Here is a 20,544-nt window from a genome sequence, read left to right on the forward strand (position 1 = left end):
GACAAAATACTTAAAACGCACGGCTAACAGGATGACACGCAGCGCGTCCCCGCTCAAATGGACTCCCAAAAGCGCATCTGTTCATCGCATTACGGAAGCCCCAGCGCGGGCTCCGGAGAGCCTGCTACACACATCCCCCACCCCCGGACTGGGGCCGACCGGCCAGTCGGCGTACCTTGTTGATCTGCGAGAGGACGGGCTGCAGGCGGTGCGCCAAGAGGCGCGGGTTGGCCCGTAGTGCATCGAACACGAACCGGATGTTGTTGGAGGTCTGCTCGCTGAGCTGCCGGTGGTTGGAGTTCAGCAGCGCGCTACCCGACTGGAAGAAGCTGGACAGCAGGTTGCCCATGGCGGCCGAGCGGCGGGCGTGACGCCGACACCGGCGCCCTGCGGCGGGGACCGGGCCTGCTGTCAGCGGCGGGGACCGGGCCATGGTTAGCAGCGGGGACCGGGCCTGCTGTCAGCGGCGGGGACCGGGCCTGTGCTCAGCGGCTGGGATCGGGCCTGTGCTCAGCGGTGGGCACCGGGCCTGCAGTCGGCGGTGGGGACCGGGTCTATGGTTAGCAGCGGAGACCGGGCCTGCTGTCGGCGGCGGGGACCGGGCCTGTGCTCAGCGGCGGGGACCGGGCCTGTGCTCAGCGGTGGGGACCGGGCCTGCAGTCGGCGATGGGGGCCGGGCCCGCTGTCGGCGGTAGGGACTGGACCTGTGCTCAGCGGCGGGGACCGGTCCAGCGGACTGGCGAGGAAGAGCACAGGTGCAGGGAACCAGAGGTGCAAAGGAACAGACGAGCACAGCAGAGGTGCACTACAGCAGCGGCCAGAGCAGCAGGGGTGCACGACACACGCAAGAGGAGCTCGGAGCGGGATGCGAACAGTAAGTGTAAAGAAGAACAGCCAAATGGAGCAGCGGACGTACACACGAGCAGATGTGGCAAAGACAGAGATACAAATCATCCGTCAGAGGCCAGAAGCCAGAAGCACAGGATAACAGATCCTAGCAGCAGCCAGTGTCAGTGTCAGTGTCCGTGTCCGAGTTAGCGTCGGTCAGCAGTCTGCAGTTACTCTGACAGCAATCCAGCGGCGAGCGTGACAGGCGTGCGCAGGCGCAGAACAGCCCGTCTCAGGTCCAGACTCAGCGTCAGATACGCATTCATCGAGCATCCACATCCATGGTGGCTTCTCACCTGACACGTCGCTACAATGGTACGTCAATAATACGTCAACAATACGGTGTGGTACAATACAACTAAAACGATGGCGGTAAAGACCCGAACGTCACTGCAGAACAGAGCACGCAATACGTTCATGTATGAACGGGCTTTTCAGTGGCGTCTTAACAGGGTTGCACGTTTAAAATATAAATTCGGTGTAAATGTGCACCAATACCAGTACGGTTCAGCATAATGACCCCTCTGATACACAGTCGGTGCCTGCCTGTTTCAGTTCGGGCTCGAGACTACATCACGCGGTCTACATTTCGGGGGCTGAAGCCGTGTAGCTGCCCAGCTACTGCACAGATAGTCCACTGACGTGCTCGCCAGTACCAGCCCTGACAGCTTACAGGACTGCGCCGAGACGGGGTGGTACTCGGCTAATTCAGTCGCAGGCAGCCAGCCGGGCTGCTCGGTAAGATCTGAGACGCGATCGCGGCGTCTGCGACTACTGACCACTCGCGCTCTTAAGCTGACCACATTCCGCGCGCCGGCGACCCGTGTCACGGCACACCATCCGTACACGCTCCCACGGCAACGGGAGATCCAGAGAATAGGCGCTTGCATAATGATTGTCATTGTGTAGTACGTGACCGGCGCAGCCGAGACGACTGGAACCCTGCACGTCTGCACGTCATGGCGTCAGTACGCGCCGCGTGCTTCCGATGGCGCTCGAGATAGCACAAGTTTATCATCGTCCCTGCATAGCTCAATTCAGTCCCACGGAAGGTGACCGTGCCGGGCGGGAGACTCCTCAGCACTGCCGGCGTCTGCCCTTATGCTGTGGTAGTGCTGGCCTCAAAGGCATTTTGACTCAACCATCAGCATAGGCATTCAGCAGCGGTCTCCATGACGAATATGACCGCTGCCAAATCCTAATTCTTATCCGTGACCAAGCTGCCAACTGAACGATGGTGACACCGTCGGGCACGTACCGACTCAGGCCGCTGGCGAACAGAATATCTAATGCGCAGCTGAGCGTGCCCCTCAGAACAATCCGGTCTTGCCTTCTCTAAGCCAAGGCGTTATCTTAGTCGCCAAGACCGCGCGCTCGCGCCTGCTCCACGTGCCCCGCTAAACAGCCCGCCGACCAGCTGATACCGACACCGTGCAGATTCAGCTTCCGAGAAATTTCCGGCGGGGCACAGCGTCAAAACTTGATCCCAATCGAATTTCTCCGCTGTCCACGGCATGGACGCACTGAGAGTTCTAGAGTGTTCAACCTCCGGGAGCGTGATGCCATCAGTAAACACGACAGACAGCTGCCGTGTAAACATGTCGTCGATGGGCGAAAATCGCACGGTCAGCATTCACTGGACATCCAGCATTCGCCTGACCTCACTGGCCTGGTGATCGCATCACCACACTGACCAGGGCGCGTTCGGGGGCAGTTACAATGTGCTGTGAGCCAAACACAACACCGGGCGTCAGATGCCAAACCGACCAGCCCAACATATTCACTGCACGGTAAATAAAAAATATCAGAGTATCCTGTGGCTATCACTCATGAAAATTCAGGGCGCGGGTTTCTTAATGGTGCCAATCCTTGCCATTGACAAAAACAAACAAAGCAAGACACTGCTTAACCCAGCGACACAACGAAGCGCTGCGGAGCAGCATGTCCCAAGAAACATAGAGCAAAAGCCAGAAATCTTGTGCCCCCCCCCCCCCCCCCCTGCTCAACGGTACACAGGGGTCAGCGTTAGCCCGCGAACGACTTATCTGTCTGATACCAACCGGGGCTGCACGCGACGAGTGTGACATCGCTGCTCTCACGCGTGGCAACATCACATCAAAGAACACCTTCCCTGCCAGCAAAACAGACGTGACATTTCCCCGCTTTGGGAGAATGTTTACTGTCTGCTGCGAAGGTTGCAAGGATAGTAAGACACCTTGTCGATAACAGATCTCATGCAAATGCATTTAATGTACACATCTAGATGTCTATATTGCATGCGTGCTGACGTACTCCGGTGAGGAAGTCTGCCAAAGTACATTCGTGCACTCCTTCACAAGTGACAAAGCCGCTGACACAAAGCTAAGTGACAAAGCTGGGCTTTAGGCCTGCTCATCTATTGTGGTCTAGTCCGGCTTTTCTATCGGTAACGGCGATCTGGCGTCAATGTTATCAATTAAGAACACCCCAAAACCAGCAAATCCACTGTAATTTCGCAGCTAGTCAAGTGCGCGAAAATTTTCGGTATTTACATTAGCACCGCCCATTCTTTTCTCCATCAAACGTTACTGGTCTCGTGTCGCTGCAAGGCTAGGTCGACTAGCCCGTCCAGAATACGACACCCGTGGTAACTGTTAGTCTACGCGGAGACAAGAACACAGTCAGGCACAGCCCGCGGCCCTGACCACCAGCTGCACGTCGCCGGCGTATCGCGCAGCTCCACGAGGGATGCCACGCCAGCCTGGCTGGTGCCGTCAGCCTACCCGGACAGCAGCAGCCGAAGACGACGGCTATGGCCAGCCGTCTGCCCCACTGCCTCGGCCAGGGCGGCCTGACACCAGCTGCACGTCGCAGGCGTATCGCGCAGCTCCGCGAGGGATGCCACGCCAGCCTGGCTGGTTGCCGTCAGCCTACCCGGACAGCAGCAGCCCCGAAGACGACGGCATGGCCAGCCGTCTCTGCCCACTGCCTCGGCCAGGGCGGCCTTGACACCAGCTGCACGTCGCCGGCCGTATCGCGCAGTCCGCGAGGATGCCACGCCAGCATGGCTGGTTGCCGTCAGCCTACCTGGACAGCAGCAGCCCGAGGACGACGGCATGGCCAGCCGTCCGCCCACTGCCTCGGCCAGGGCGGCCCGCCTCCCACTGCACCCCAGCGCGGCCAGCCGCTCCCACGCGGCGCGTACGGCTTCACGACCAGCCGCTAATTTAATTACACCGGCGCCAGGTTCCGCTGGGTGCGGCGGCACCACACCGCCCCCGGCAACGTGCGGTGGGGCCACCTCCGCAGGGGTGTGACGGAAACACCTCCGCGGAGGTGCGACAGAGCCATACCGCCCCCGGCAACGTGCGGTGAGACCACCTCCGCAGGGGTGTGACGGGAACACCTCCGCGGAGGTGCGGCGGAGCCATACCGCCTCCGGTAACGTGCGGTGAGACCACCTCCGCAGGGGTGTGACGGGAACACCTCCGCGGAGGTGCGACAGAGCCATACCGCCTCCGGTAACGTGCGGTGAGACCACCTCCGCGGCGGGGGGAGGGGTGTGACAGGAACACCTCCGCGGAGGTGCGACGGAGCCATACCACCTCCGCTGACACGCGGCGGGGCCGCCTCTGCGGGGGTACGACGGACCAACATCATCACCGGCAAGGATTCCGCAGGCCGCGAGAGCTCGGCTCGAGGCGGACCACGCACTGACGCCAGGCTCACCTGACCGCAAGCTCTCAAGCAACCAGGCAAGTGGAACTGCTCGCTTTGCCAACATGAAGATCATGACGAGCTGTTAAGACTGGCTGGTAAGTTCTTATGCATTTGTGATACACTATGTTTGTTGCGCAGACACAATGGCACACGGATGGAGAGTTGCAGTGCAGGATGACGGATTGCCGCAAGCTATTGACCTGGTGATGGGTAAAAAAGTTGCAAGTATCATAATCTGTCAAAACAAACCATTTCCATAGACAATGTCAGCCTGTTAAAATACTGATTAAGACCTGACATTTCATGTTCTTTCTAAGCTTTACAATAAAACATTATCAGTCTCCTGGCTGACAAGCATGGCAAAAAGCAGCTAATTGTTTGCTATGTTTCCTGTTTGCATACATTATTCAGCTGCTTTCGGCTTTTACGTCACTGCTACGTGGAATGCTTGCCAATAAGCATTTAACAACTGAAGCCTGTATCTGACTTTTTGACAAATATTCAAGTCAACTACTAAAAAGCAAATTGTAAAATGATATCACGGACAAAGATGTGCTGTGTGACCTAACACAACCAATGAGCCACAACCATTTGGATACTATATGACACTTTTTAACCTACACCCAACACGTTTTCACAAGACTAAACCTACCAATAACGACGAACCGCATTAATTGCCAAGGATGCAAAGAAAGGTGATAAAAAACCGCACACCCAAGCACCTGCCACAACCGGCCACCTGCTCACGCTTCACCGCTGTGCCATGGCAATGCAAGTAGGAGAATCGCTTGCAATCCAGCGTCGGAAACGTCTCAACTTTTCAGTACATTGCGCACAAGGAAATATCCGTATCATTTAACACTACCGAAAAGGGCAGGGTCTAAAAACCGGTACATGACGCAGACACGCAAGTTTTCCACAACGGCTCGTCCGATCGCCTTAAAACCTTCGCCAATTGATTCCGTGCGGCGAGATGGGTCATGGGGAGGCAATATCGCGACCTAACCTGAGGTCAAACACCCCGAAAACGCGACGGGAAAATTTTACAAGCGAATGATGACAGGTCAGGTCTCAGATCCTACTGGATCGATCACTAAGCAACCCCCACCATTGGATACCCAATACCTGATTCTCTCTTACAGTTCCGAATTTGGTGACCCTAGGCCAGGTCAAAAGTCATCAAATTTCACAAAATCCAAAATTCTTACTTGTATACTACTTATAGCTCATAATTTATCATGCCCATAACTGCCAAACCTTACCATTCAGTACGCCATCTACCCTAACTCTCTGTTGAAGCTGCTAGTATGGTGCCATTTATAATTATGTCTTTTCCTTCATGTTTGTTTCTTAGAAAATGTGCAGTTTGGCTAGGCTGGCCTCATGATGCTGGATTTCTCCTTAGCGGAGCTGTTATTCGTGGCGAACGATACCATGCTGATGGGTCCAGAGTCTAGTATAAAATATGGCAGCAACGGCGAACATTTCACGACTAGCCATAGGGTTTCCATGTTAAAATGCCCCTTTTCAGGCCCACAGCTTTCTAAATCTTAAACGGATATACGCACAAAAAAATGGATAGAAATGAAGTTTGAACATTCCTCTTTCAATATCCAGGATCAAAAGCGAACGCCGTGGCACTCCTTTTTCGAGCTATTAGGCGAGGCATAGACCCATGCACGCGCCGCGATGTCCAGGCATAGGATCGGATCCCATTGCCGCCAACTCTTTTCAACAGCGTTGAGATGGAACACAGGGTGAATACGATCACAGACTGGCGATAAAATATAGAGTGCAACGATCTTATGCTCAGTTGTATAACATATATATATATATATATATATATATATATATATATAAATATATATATTGGGAGCTACTACAATAACATGAACATATATTTTCATCTCTATAAAATATAATTGACAGGTGTTATGTAACCTTCAGGCTACAGGCAACAACTAGTGGCAAGGGTGCACAGCTTCATTGTGCCTGACCCATGAAACCTACCGCGACGGTAGCCGTTCAAAGCTGGCCGTCCCCAACGCGGCCAGAGGTAGGGCCAGGCACTGTTTTCAGTGCTTACGTTGTGATACTGGTGGCCACCGTTGTAAAGGGCCGACAGTGCCATCTCAGGAACAGCACAGCAACTGTGGCATGGTGGCACTGTAAGAACTTCTGATTTGGAAGCTGTTGCACTTGAAAGCAGAATAGTTGGCATTATATTAATAAGTGCCATGATGGCGAGCTGGTACTGCAGTTGCCCTGAAATGAAAATGCCTGAAAAAACATCTCTGAATTATTTTGAAGAGCTTAAACACCTGATGCCTATATGGCCTATGTGACCATGCTCACTCTAAGCATTGGCATCACAGTTTTTTGACATCACAAGAATACAAATGTTTTTGTTTTTCACAGACTACAGTGAAAACTGAATCCCAAAAGCTCGTTTTCACATTAGAAATGCTGCGCAGTAAATGTTTGGTAACTGAGTGTAACAAAAAATTTGTTCTATTCCTTACCAAGCCTTAAGAAACCTTACATTTCACTCCATGCAGGTACTGCAGTATGAAAACATAGGGGCAATCATTACCCATTATTGAATGTGATGTAAACATTACATATGATATCTATCCACTTACATCAATATTTCTTTTGCAAACACATGTTACATCTAAATATTTAGGCATGCTAAACATGAAGAATATGGCACATGTGCTGGAACTAGTAAACATGGTTAAGACCTATTGACCAAGGTTAAGACCCATGGACCTATTTTTGGAATCTGATCCTAGTACTCATTTGTCTTGGAGGTTGAACATAGCAAAACTCTCTCATTGGTTGAAATGATTTGCCTCCTTGTCACTGGTTTGTCAAGAGCATGAACATTCCACTCTGGCTCATGTCTTGAGCAAATCTGTGAACATCGCGAGGGAAGTGGTACGGAGATGTGCATCAGGACTACAAAGGACTTATTTGTGCTCATCAGGAACCACCCTGTGGTTGGGTTTCTGGCCACCTTTTGGTATCCAGAGCACAAATATCCAGAGTACTATATTTGGCTGGTCAAAATAAGAAAAAGAAGAATTATTAGGACAAAAACATCAGTACATTGAAACATTAACTATTATATCTAGCAACAATGTCAGTTAAAGCACACACAACATCCATTAATACATTGTATCATCCACCAGAGTCAGAGGAGTGGCTGGCTTTGATCCCTTTGGCCTGCCTCATCTGTCAGGCATCATACTTGTGCTGTCTAAAGAATCAGTTGAGAGTGTTGCCTACCTCTTTTGTTTGGCTGGGACCTCAGGGGTCTCTTGTGTTGTCTGGGAAATGGAAAGTGAAGGGATATGAAGGTTTCACTATTTTCAAAGCCTGTTATCATGTGGAGCACGATTAGCACGACCATGGTGGAGCATCAGTAGCATGATTGTGGTGGAGCATGAGTAGGTCACCATTTTTGACACTTTTTTGTGCCCCCTTTTTTCCTGGTCAGCTCTAAACTTATGTTGCAAAACTGTACCCTTCACTAAGTGACTTGTTGATGACTTTGGGAGAAGCACATAAGATACTTACTATTCACAAGGACAATGTGGAAGAAAAAAATCCCTAGATCCATGCACATGAAGAATGTTTACAGATTGCTAACCAATATATATGCACATGTGTTTCAGGTTATAGAGTCTGAGACTATGTTCTCTTAGTGTGGCATGTTCAGTACTGATGTTTTCTTTCAGTTGAAGTGCTTTTACATGAAGGACTGCATATGAAAAGTGGTGCCTCTATTGAGTATTAACCATTGTACTGTGATCTCTCAAAGATAGCCCTGAATAAAGGTGTGATGACTCACACCACTGGGAAAGTGCTTTAATCTACCTTAAAAAATTGTACTCCCCTGCCAGGAACTTTTTGGGAATTTCCATGGTGCTAATGAGCCCTTTTGCTAGACTTGTGACCAAGTCATGTTTTGCTTTTGATTACTCTTATGGTGAGTTATTAACCTAACTAGCCTTTAGCTAACCTAAAGGACCTAAGTTCAGGTCTAGCCTCCCCTTGATATAGCCTGGTTGACCCAGCAGCATGCATGCATGCATGCATGCATGCACGCACGCACGCACGCACACACGCACGCACGCACGCACGCACAAAGACTTTAATGAGATATACTGTAAGCATTTTTCAGTGGGACCCTAAGCCCACACTACAGCTTTAGCACTCTAAATGTGGTCTGCCCATCTTAGCATATCCAGAACTTTTTAAAATGCTTTTGCACTCATGTGTATAGCATTCCTGTCAATAGTCATAAGCATTCCAAGTGCTATTTTCCTATGCCCTGTATTGATGCTGCTACCATACTGTTAGCCATGACATCCATGCCTGCTTCTTTTTCAAACACAGCCAGTTCTTAATCATCCATAATGCATGACTCCCTCATAAGTGTCTTAAATACTTATGAAGTATTATGCCTCTCCATTATATTGTGCTTGCCCATAGGATAATCTGATTGACTAGCAACATAAACATAATAAGCAATACAGCACCACAAATCTTAATGATCTAGCTGTTACTAATCAGACTATACAACTAGCACACTTACCTGAACCCTATCAATAAATGCAGTCACATTTACACTTATGTACCAATAGCTACATTTGCTGAAAACATACCTAGCCAACTTAGTATACCAGCCTCCCATATACATATGCATCATATGATCTCCATATCAGGTAACCAGGTCTTTGCAGGTCAGATTTTGGTAACAAAACAGGTGTGCTTTGTGGATATATGCTTGTCAAAAATGGTTTGGGATCATGCCACTACTTCTCCCTCCAGTCAAGCCTTCTTGTCCCTCCACAAATCTGGCTGAATCCATAGTGGTAACATTATTCAACATGTGGACTGACATGCTATTTATCTAAATTTACAATAGAAGCTGAATGAAGGAAAAAGTGATGCATGCACAATAACAGAAGTGGCCATCAATCTCAAAGGCAAACAATTGCTGGGGGCATCATGCTCAAGGATTAGTTATAAACTCAGAATTGACAAATAAAAAGCACTATACCCTCTCCACAAGGTGAGATAAAAAACAGTCCCACCTGGATGCAAATGATCATGAAAACCAAACATTAAAAATTATTGCAACACTAGGGCTCTGCCTTTAGAGCCAATGCCTTTAATCTTCCTTCTGAACTAGATGCACAAGTTGACATGCCAAGGACTTCATTTTGTTTAACAGACCAGCATGAGATCCAGAATTGCATTTTCAATCAATGATATCCGTTATTTTGATATCAGGTCGTTTGCCATGAATCGTAACATATTGCGGCAAACATCGCGCACTATAAACATCGGTTGGCCTAAGCTCAAATTAATGGCTTACCTGATATTGATGTGCAAATAGGACAGTTACCCTTGCGTAAGCAAATCCGGTGACAACCGTCTACACACAATCACGCATCATCAACATCATCAACTTATCCTCGACAGCCCCCCACCATCGCAAGATTCCCCATCGTCACTGTTGTCACAGATCAAATTGAGAAACAGTTACTAAAATCACTTAAATTATAGGAGACTCTTTGTCAACATATCTAATCCCGCATGTCTTTGGCCTCACAATGGAGGCCTATAATTTACACGCTTACTTTCCGATCATCCTTATCCAAGCTTGAATTATGTTTTTCAGCATTACTCACGATCGATAACAACGAATCCCTAAAGTACAGATTTTAGTCAGCTCTATAAAGATGCTGCAGGCAATTTCAAAACTGTCGTATACCTTTCATAACCAATTTCTGCCAGTCAAAGTTTCTTAAAATGGAAGTTTTCACGAATTAAACTGTATTTAAATTAGAAATTAGTTTATTTTGAATTTTGAAGAAACCAGAGAGACATCTATTGGCTATCAGGTTGTTGCATCAGCAATCTGTGCGGAATCCAGTATGGCTGCGCCCTAATACGCATGATTCAATATCAACGCACAAGCTACAAAATATTCGTGCGTCTGCTGCAGGCCGATAGCGAACTTCATGACTGGCTCCAGTGTGTTCCCGCTCTGACGTTGGTCGTGGTGCGCTAGCTAGCTGTTTTCCATAGAGTTATCCGTTTCTGCCGTGTTGTGAGCACCCAGTGTTATGCGTTCTTTTTGGCCACCAATGTCGGTTTGGGCCACCCCAATGTTTTTCTCTGCTGGAATGCAGCCGATAAGAAGCACTCAGGGCATGCACATGCACAAAGTATCTGTGTGGACGTCATACGCTGGTCGTACTGACTGGTCGTACTGACTGGTAGTCATGCATGGTGACATGGTGACATGGTGACATAGTGACAGGTGACAGCATGCATACAGTTGTTACCACAGTCAGCTTCTCAGTCATGTCCAAATGCCCCAGTAGCATCTATTCTAGAAGCTGATGTGATAGCCAAAAACCAATTTTAGAGAAAATTATCTGTTGGGCTAGCTATAGTTATTAAATTATCTTTGCCACTATTGTAAACAAGTCTCAGACCTACCTGTCTTGATGGCTCAGTTGATTAGAGTATCTGTCTTCCCATCCATCCACCCTCATAATCGGGCAGGGTCACTTTAGGCAGATGCTATTCATCCTTCAGGTATGGCTTGTCACCAGTGGCAGCAGCCACCCTTAAGTGTGGGTGATATCAGAGAGCAGGACAGACCCTGCTGTCTATTACAACACACAAATTTTCACCACCAGACATGAGCTCTTGATCAGGCAGTGCAGGGTCAGAGCTCACACAATGAGCAATGCTTAGCTTGAGCTCAGATCCTAGAAACCCATTCAAAATGTTTGGATGAAATATAAAAAACTCTGTGCACCTCACCATAAGAGAAGATTGAATGGGAAAGCTATTTGCTATGACTATAGTACTTTTTCACCCTTCCAACACATAATGTAACCATCATTTTTATTCATACACCTTAACTGTGTGACAAATGATCAGTGGTTTGTGTTTTCAGGACTACCCTGGTTTTTATCATGATAGCCAGCAACATTTCAAGGGTATGCAAGATCTTTGGGAATGTGGTATCCTCACTCAGTGGTACCAAAACCTATGGAATTGGAAAAATGCAGATACTTCGTCATTCATCACGAGTAACTCATCCTAACCCATGTGAGTCAGCACAGTTAACATGTATAGGGTTGTTTGCATATTACATTACGTATTTCAGTAATTTTCCAGCCCTCCCTCCCCAGGCTGGTTACACACGTTCATGGTCACACGGTCCTCCATATGCTGGTTACGCTGGACAAAACCTCCCCCTCCAGTAATTTTGTTTTAAGTGTAATGTCAGGAAAGAGCAGAAAAGCATAGTTTGGCACTGATTGAGCTAGATATGCAAAACAAATAAGGGGTGTGCTCCTTGGCACCACAGGAAGCTGCTTTGTCTGGCATCACAGTTTCGATTTGTTTAAAGATTTTAGTATGAATTGTACCCACACCTAAGAATAAGGTCATAGTTCAAAGATTTTCCCCTTCCATGTAATGCTTCTGTTGCACTTTATCAACCCCCTCCCCCCTCCTCCCTGCATGATGTAATTTATGGACATTGCCAATGACACTCAATAAGTTCTATTGATAACATATTTGATCTCATACATCAGGGCTGAGTTAACCATTGCAGTAATGCAGTGGCATATTGCTGTTGAAAATGCTTGTCATGAATGTTGGTGTTCTGAAATCATACAATTTATAACACAATTTGTTAAAGTTCTAAGCATAAAACAGTGTGGGGCTCATCTAAGCAGCCCTTAAGCATATAGTACTGATTTGTTCATTACAAGGGCTCAATATGGGTTGTTATGTTGTTACATATGGGTGAGAAGTATGGATTAAAATACTACACCCTCCATATTGTCTGGCCTGAAATAAGTAAATGCCAAACATGCAATCTGCTGAACTGAATTATATGATGTAATGGTGATTCATGAAAGCATGATGAACATGAACAATACCTATCATCTTGCACAAGCAATAAATGCAATGTCTTCCATCCTGTTGCAATATTTGTGTGCTGTCATGGTTGTACCATGTCCACAGGCAGCTATCAGCATCGTAGCCACACGTGTGGGCAGCTGCGGGCCTTGGATGATGGCAGAACTGTGACGTTATGTGGATGGCTGCAGTTCAAGAGAATGGGCAAGTTCTTTACTCTGAGGGATGGCTATGGAGTCACACAGCTGTTCCTGCCAGAGCAGGTGGGGTTGGGGAGAGAGTGGATTTCCGACCATAGAGCCCGGGCTGTGGAAGGCAAATAAGGGGGTACAGCATAATTAATATGTAGAAGCTAGAAAAAGGCATGCCAGTCGATGTTGCCAGCTAGGCGAGCTCAGTTTTCAACACCGGCCGTGATGATTTAAGGTGTCAAGTTTCTTTGCAGGTTTTGTTATGAAAATCACCGCATCTCTCCTTCGATGGACTGGAGCTGGGTAGTATCCAGCGTCGCAGCACTGTCTGCAGAGTGGGTGTGCATCTGGAAGTGCTCTGTCGGCGCGGTGTGGGTGGAGGCTGACGATCCGGTGCGTCTGCCAGGACCCGGCTCTGGCGCAGAAGGTGGAGGCCCTGCCCCTGGAGTCGGTGCTGCAGGTGACTGGCGCCGTCCGCCGCCGGCCCGACGGGCAACAGAACCAGGTAAGCACACCAGATGGGCAACAGAACCGGGTAAGCACACCAGACGGGCAACAGAACCGGGTAAGCACACCAGACGGGCGACACCGGAAGCACCAGAAACCGGGTAAGCACACCAGACGGGCAACAGAACCGGGTACACACCCGACGGGCAACAGAACCGGGTAAGCACACCAGACGGACAGCAACCAGATCAACACACCCGACGACAGCAAAACCAGGTGAAACACACCGACGGACAGAAAAAAACAGGTGAATACTCCCGACGGACATCAGAACCAGGTAAACACCCGACGGGCAGCAGAACCAGGCAAACATCCGACGGGCAGCAGAACCAGGTAAACACACCGACGGGCAGCAGAATCAGGCAAACATCCGACGGGCAGCAGAACCAGGTAAACACACCCGACGGGCAGCAGAACCAGGCAAACATCCCACGGGCAGCAGAACCGGGTAAACACACCCGACGGCAGCAAACCAGGCAAACATCCGACGGGCAGCAGAACCAGGTAAATACACCTGACAGACAGCACAAGCAGGAAAACACACCAGACGGACAGCGTAATCCTGCTGTCTGTTCGATGTGACAGGAGGACCTCCTGGCCAGTGGCGCGATAACGGCCGCCGGCCTCATGGAAGATGTATCACCTGTGTCCACTGGTGACCTATGTCCGCGCTTAAAGAACTGCGAAGACAGACGTTGTTGCGGTCTACGTCTCTGATCGTGCTATCACAGTCGTCACATTGAAACGGTCCGCTCTTCTAAGTAGCCTCATCGTGATGCGTGTGTCACCAATGACGGCTGATGGGAACTGTCAGACGGATTCGCTGTCACGCATAACAGGCGTGGTTTTGTTACGCCCTTAAAGTGACCCGTATCATCTGCGTCAAAGCGGTCTTGACCCGAATTACATTGTAAATGCGTGCTGTAACCTCCCCTGTCGTTTGCCTGCAGCAAATGACTACTGGTGACGTCGAAGTCGTGGTTCATGACGTCGCCATCCTCAATAAGCCGGATAGGAAGCTGCCCTTCAACATACGATCATTCAATAAGGTGAGCGCCACGGCTCGCTGCACTGTTACTGGAAGTCTGGGTTCGCTGTTTATACGTTGCAATACCATGTGCTGATCAAGGTGTGTCATGCTACCAGTTGCTTTTGATAAGGGGACAACGTATGTTATGCTAGCATGTTGTGCATGTCACGTGACCACTTACAGCCTGATCATACGGTGTCTGTGCTTGTATCTCAACCTGTGATGCGCATATGCACTCCAATCAATGTGTTAATACCGTTGCGACAACGTGAACTTCCCAACCACATGTCTGCTGCGCGGCACGCATCGGCGGTGTCGTCTGACCGGCCGGCTTGTGCTGCGCGTCGTCGCCCAGGCCAAGGAGGCGCTGCGCCTGCAGTACCGCTACCTGGACCTGCGACACCCGGAGCTGCAGCACAACATCCGTCTGCGGTCACAGGTCAGGCTCACTGCGGTCGCCAGCCGATTTAAAAAGTTCTTGATGTTTTGCTTTGCTCACGACCGGAGAAGGTGGGATGGACCAGTTTAGTACCACCTGACGTGGATGCTTGAATTTGTGAATTCAGGAATAAATGCCGATTTGCACTTTGCTTGCCCTATTCGGTCTGCCCTACACCAGACTGTGATTTAATGACGTGGTGGGTCAGTTAATATGCGTGTCAGCTAGCACACAGTTGACACGGCTGACGTGAGAGGAATTTCAGACGCCACTTACATACATAGCAAGGCACACAAGCCTCGACGTAAAACGCATGCCGGTACCCATGACTTCAAGTGGCGTGAAGCGTCTCATCTCAATCGTACATCAATTCCAACATCGAACCTACGTTGGGATTGATGAATCCTATGCTGTGCCACCAGATGGTTATGGACATGCGGGAGTACTTGGCCAGGGACCACGGCTTCATCGACGTGGAAACGCCCACCCTGTTCAAGAGGACGCCCGGGGTAAGCAGAGCCACGTGGTCCGAGCGCAAGGCCGGGGTGCGCCGCGGCGATGTGAGCTCGGTGTGCGCGGTGAGCAGTGAGCAGTCAGCGTGTCTCACACGGGGTATGGGCAAGTTTGTAGATAGACGTGTAGACGTGCCCGGATCTCGCCAACCTCCAGATCCGGTCACTCCCTTTGCCGCCATTGATGTGCTCGCAAAATGTTGTGTCGGCAGGTAAGAGCATGCGTGAACCCGTTTGTGTATTCACCTGTTCCCTTGCACTAATATCGCATCATGTGAAGCAGTAGTTATTTCAATTGGCTGTCCTTCATGCCGAGCCTTACTGTATGGGTGTACAGAAGGTTTATAAAGTGAGGATAAGTTTGTGCGCGTCTTGTCGGGAGCGAGCGGGTGAGCTTTAGACAGAGACTGGGACCCGTCACCCATCAATCGATAGATGATGCTGGTTGTCCTGTTGGTCTTAGGGCGTAAGTCACGTGCACACTAAGGGAGCAGATGCCCAAGTCTATTCGGAGTAAGAGTGCCACAGCTCTGGGCATGCGTACATACACGCCCGTCCTTGTCCCCCCCCCCCTTTGCCTGGCCATGCCAGGGTTACATAAACGCGACGGGTACTGGCGCGTCGCAGGGGGCGCAGGAGTTTGTGGTGCCCACGCGGACTGCAGGGCGCTTCTACAGTCTGGTGCAGTCACCGCAGCAGTTCAAGCAGCTGCTGGTGATGGGCGGCCTGGACCGGTACTTCCAGATAGCGCGTTGCTACAGGGACGAGGGCGCCCGGCCAGACCGACAGCCAGAGTTTACGCAGGTGAGGCGGAGCCCGGGCCAGAGGTAAAAACAGGTGAGGCGGCATCCGGCCGGGCCGGGCTTAAACCAGATGAGGTGAGAACCGGGCGGAAGTTATCGAGGTGAGGTGGGACCTGGGTGGGAATTATCCAGGTGAGGTGGACCTGGGGGGAGGGGGGGGGGGAATTATCGAGATGAGGTGGGACCCAGGCGGGAGTTATCGAGGTGAGATGGACTTGGGGAGGAGGGGGGGAATTCTCGAGATGAGGTGGGACCTTGGGGGAGAAGTTATCGAGATGAGGCGGACCTGGGGAGGCATTACCGAGATGAGGTGGGGACCCGGGTGGGAGTTATTGAGGTAACGTGGGACCCGGGTGGGAATTATCCAGGTGAGGTGGACCTGGGGGAGGGGGGGGGGGGAATTATCGAGATGAGGTGGGACCCAGGCGGGAGTTATCGAGGTGAGATGGACTTGGGGAGGAGGGGGGGAATTCTCGAGATGAGGTGGGACCTTGGGGGAGAAGTTATCGAGATGAGGCGGACCTGGGGAGGCATTACCGAGATGAGGTGGGGACCCGGGTGGAAGTTATTGAGGTAACGTGGGACCCGGGTGGGAATTATCCAGGTGAGGTGGACCTGGGGGAGGGGGGGGGGAATTATCGAGATGAGGTGGGACCCAGGCGGGAGTTATCGAGGTGAGGTGGGACCCTGGTGGGAGTTATCAGGTGAGGTGGACCCGGGGGAAAATTATCGAGATGAGGTGGGGCCCGGGCGGGAGTTACCGAGATGAGGTGGAACCCGGGTGGGAGTTATCGAGGTGAGATGGACTTGGGGAGGAGGGGGGGAATTCTCGAGATGAGGTGGGACCTTGGGGGGGGGGGGGATTGTGGATGTGAGGTTGGACCGTGATTCAGAGCATTCCGGTCGGCGCGGCGTGACTTCGAGCTGGAGTGCTTTGAATCGGTTTGTAATGGGGTTAGGTGCGACCCCGAGCCATATCTAGCTCAGATGAGACATGACCCTGTTCGAGTCCGCCTGAGTGACTCCTGACTCACAGCAGTGCGCACTTTAGTGATTTTATCGCACTGTGTTTGTGAGTTTTTGTAAAGTCCTGTTTATTTGTGTTGCAAATGTCTGTGATGTACACAAGCCCTTGCTTTATACAGCGAGTACGTCATTTAGGCTCTCCTGTCGGCGCGCACTTCCTCGCAGATGGTTGTTGCCGGTGCTGACTGACTCTCAGTGTCTCCCTTCAGGTGAACATTGAGCTGGGTTTCACCACCCAGCTGAGTATCCAGTCTCTGGTAGAGGGGCTGCTGCGGTGCTGACTGACTCAATGTCCCCCTTCAGGTGGATATTGAGCTGGGTTTCACCACCCAGCTGGGTATCCAGTCTCTGGTAGAGGGGCTGCTGCGGTGCTGACTGACTCTCAATGTCCCCCTTCAGGTGGATATTGAGCTGGGTTTCACCACCCAGCTGGGTATCCAGTCTCTGGTGGAGGGGCTGCTCCGGCGCTGTTGGCCTCTCGGTGACCTGGTGACCCCGTTCCCGCGCATTACCTACGCGCAGGCCATCGCGCAGTACGGCTCCGACAAGCCGGACCTTCGCTTCGGCTGGAAGGTAACCACACTGACAACACATTCAGTCATCAGGGATGTAAGACTTATGTTCTGCATTACGACATCACAGCAGCCGATGTTGTGTGCTCCTCACGGGGCTCGCGTGTAAAGTTACAGTCAGCGATGATGTCCATTGTTTTCACGCAACCCACTTCAAGCAGTCCGCTAGTGGGGCTGTTCGTTTGACGTGTTAGGTTCCCACATCGCGGGGGATATCGCTCCCGTCAAGTGTTGCGCGTCCAGGAGTTGTCTCTGCGTGACTCCTGTTCCGTGTTGGTCAGCTGACGGACGTGACGAGCACGCTGAGGGCGTGTGGCTCGGAGCTGCTGGAGCGGGAGCTGGCCGCTCCAGGCGCCGCCGCCGTCGCACTGGTCGTGCCAGATGGCAGCGTGAGTGACATATTCTTTTCGGTATGGAGTAACAGCGTCTCGCTAGGCCCGCTGCCACGGCCAGCTGTCGTGAAGAGCGCCGGCCAGGCTTCCAGAGGGCGCTGCGCACTGTCGTGTCCAGTCCCACACATCGATGACCTGTGTTCTGCCGCGGACGTTTGTCGTGGCCTGTCCGCGTGCCCGATGGCTGGCCCCAGACGTCTCCAGACGTCGGCAAGCGTTTAGTTTGCATTTGCGCCTTGCAGCCGCAGCCTACGCCTGGCTCAGCGCTGAAGGCGTTTGTGTCTGTAGGTACTTAACTTGCAACCGGTCAAATGTGCCAGTTGATTGTTCATGCAGCCTAGGAGCGATTTTTCGATACTCGAGGGCCGGTTCAATGGCACATCGCGTCTAGACTGTATCCTGCTTTCGCCTCCGCGTGTCCCCCGCCTCCCGGTCGCCGGCTCAGCTCGTCTAACCGCCGTCCCGGTCGCCGACTCAGCTGGTCTAACCGCCGTCCCGGTCCGGCAGTGCCACTTCAGCCGCTCGCTGCGCGCCCAGCACGACCGGATGGCGGCGCAGGCCGGCCTGGGCGGAGTCTCGGCGCTGCACGTGCAGCCGGACGGCGCGCTGACTGGCCCGCTGGCGCGCCGGCTCCGCCCCAACGCCTGCGCCCAGCTGACGGCGGCCGTCGGCGCGCGGCCCGGCGACGCGCTATTGGTGGCCGCCGGGCCGCGCCAGGCGGTGCGCGCGCTCATTGGTCGCCTGCGGGTGCAGATGGCCGACCGACTGGAGGCGAGCGGGGTGGCAGTGCGCCAGGCCGGCCCCCACTTGGTCTGGGTGGTGGACTTCCCGCTGTTTGTGGAGGAGGAGGGCCGTCTGGTGTCGGCGCACCACCCGTTCACCAGGCCGCACCAGGAGGACGAGCACCTGGTGCACTCCAACCCCTCGGAGGTCAGCCAAGCGCCGCCTGCGGAGAAGGCCGGGCGCGTGCTGGCGTGTACTTCGGTGGATAAGCCAGCACTGTTGTTCGGGCGATTCTTCGGAATTCTGGAAGTTGCTGCATGTATGCTGGTGTGTTTAGAGACTACCGTACCCGTAGGTGATCGGCAATTACGGAATCCTATAGTCAGCGTTATTATGTCGGTCTGGTCGACTTCACTTATAAAGTGCAAGTGATACGGAAGTCCCCATTACACACACTGCATGATAGTCATGGATGGACAAGTCTCTACAAACAAAGGATGCCGCTGCTGTTTTGCGCTGGCGCGGTCGCCCATGTCGCCACCCTTTCGATAACACGGCCGCGACACACCAGCGGAAACGTGTGTTCCCCAGGCGCGCAGTCAGCACTTTGACCTGGTGCTGGATGGCTGGGAGATCGGCGGCGGCTCGATGCGCATTCACGAGCCCGCCCTCCAGCGGCACGTTCTGGAAACTGTACTTGGCGAGGACACCGCGCCGCTGCAGCACCTGCTGGACGCGCTGGCGAGCGGCGCCCCGCCGCACGGAGGCATTGCGCTCGGTATGTCCTGGCGGCTCTTGCCAGCCGCGCCGCTCTCGCCGCTCCTGGGGGTACTTCCAGGACGAACCCGGCAAAGGAGCTGATGGATGATGGAGCGTCACATGTGGGGATGTGACGGCCGAGGTGCTAATAGGATTATACGATTTGGTTGATTGTTCTAATAGGCACAGCGTGGTGCTGATGTCTGTGTGTTCGCCCCAACATTCCACCAGAATGGCCGAAAACTGAAGTGGCGTCATGGTTGTTTGCTGGGTAGCCATCCAGCCGCGCGTCGATGCTTGATTGCGAAGATAAAACACGCAGAATGCCAGGATAACGCGCCGTGCGATGCCGCGAGGCGATCTTTTGTAGCTTGAAGCGATTTCAGAAGTGCTCCCGATTGGGTCCGTCCATACGAATGAATGACTGTCTGCATTCTTTAACCATTAGTTAGTACGTGAACTGCATGTCTTTAGATGCGTAAAAGCTATCGCAGGTACGATATTTCGTATTTTCATGGTGTTTTGTCACCCAGTTGTTCCACTGGCCCCCCACGATTTTGGCGCGTATCAATCCGTGTCATTATCTTCAACTGCTCGCCTATTTCAGGATTGGATCGCTTGGTGGCGCTGGTGTGCGGCGCGCAATCAATTCGTGACGTCATAGCCTTTCCGAAGACGTCCGACGGGCGGGACCTGATGGCTGACGCGCCCAGCGACATCTCTCGGGAAGAATACGACCTTTATCACCTGACCAAGCCAAGCTGAGAGACGCCGCCGGTGACCCACGCCAGTGTATTGCCACAGGGCGCGCGCGGTGCTACAGATGTGACAGCTTACGCCGTCTTTCGGTCTGAATGACACGCGAAAGGTTCCGATGCGCAAAATACAGCCGGCATCGTGGCGGCGAACCCGTCCTGCACTAAGACGGCAACGCTGCTGCGTCCCATTTGGGGAGGCGGCTGTCAGTTGGCGATCGTCCGTCTGGCGGGTGTCATCGCCCGATTACACACTCACGTGCCCAACACACCGCGCCATTAA

General features: G+C 52.1%; 1 protein-coding gene and 1 pseudogene across 1 annotated transcript; one reads left to right on the plus strand and one right to left on the minus strand.

Annotated features, from left to right (window-relative positions):
- LOC119103962 (ankyrin-3-like) overlaps positions 1-10,103 on the minus strand; it is a 67,030-nt pseudogene extending 56,927 nt beyond the window's left edge.
- Positions 10,104-10,637: 534 nt separating this feature from the next.
- LOC119103223 (aspartate--tRNA ligase, mitochondrial) lies at positions 10,638-20,286 on the plus strand. The gene is made up of 14 exons (XM_037226663.1): positions 10,638-10,666; positions 11,576-11,730; positions 12,658-12,815; positions 13,150-13,248; positions 14,201-14,299; positions 14,636-14,719; positions 15,142-15,228; positions 15,859-16,035; positions 17,460-17,633; positions 17,914-18,021; positions 18,532-18,564; positions 18,742-18,954; positions 19,339-19,525; positions 20,114-20,286. Exons 2-14 carry the CDS (start codon positions 11,595-11,597, stop codon positions 20,269-20,271), a joined length of 1,713 nt encoding a protein of 570 aa, XP_037082558.1. The 5' UTR covers positions 10,638-10,666; positions 11,576-11,594; the 3' UTR covers positions 20,272-20,286.
- Positions 20,287-20,544: the final 258 nt, after the last annotated feature.

Source organism: Pollicipes pollicipes, unplaced genomic scaffold, assembly GCF_011947565.3.
Source record: "Pollicipes pollicipes isolate AB1234 unplaced genomic scaffold, Ppol_2.1 Scaffold_5724;HRSCAF=6776_pilon_pilon_pilon, whole genome shotgun sequence".
NCBI lineage: Eukaryota > Metazoa > Arthropoda > Thecostraca > Pollicipedomorpha > Pollicipedidae > Pollicipes > Pollicipes pollicipes.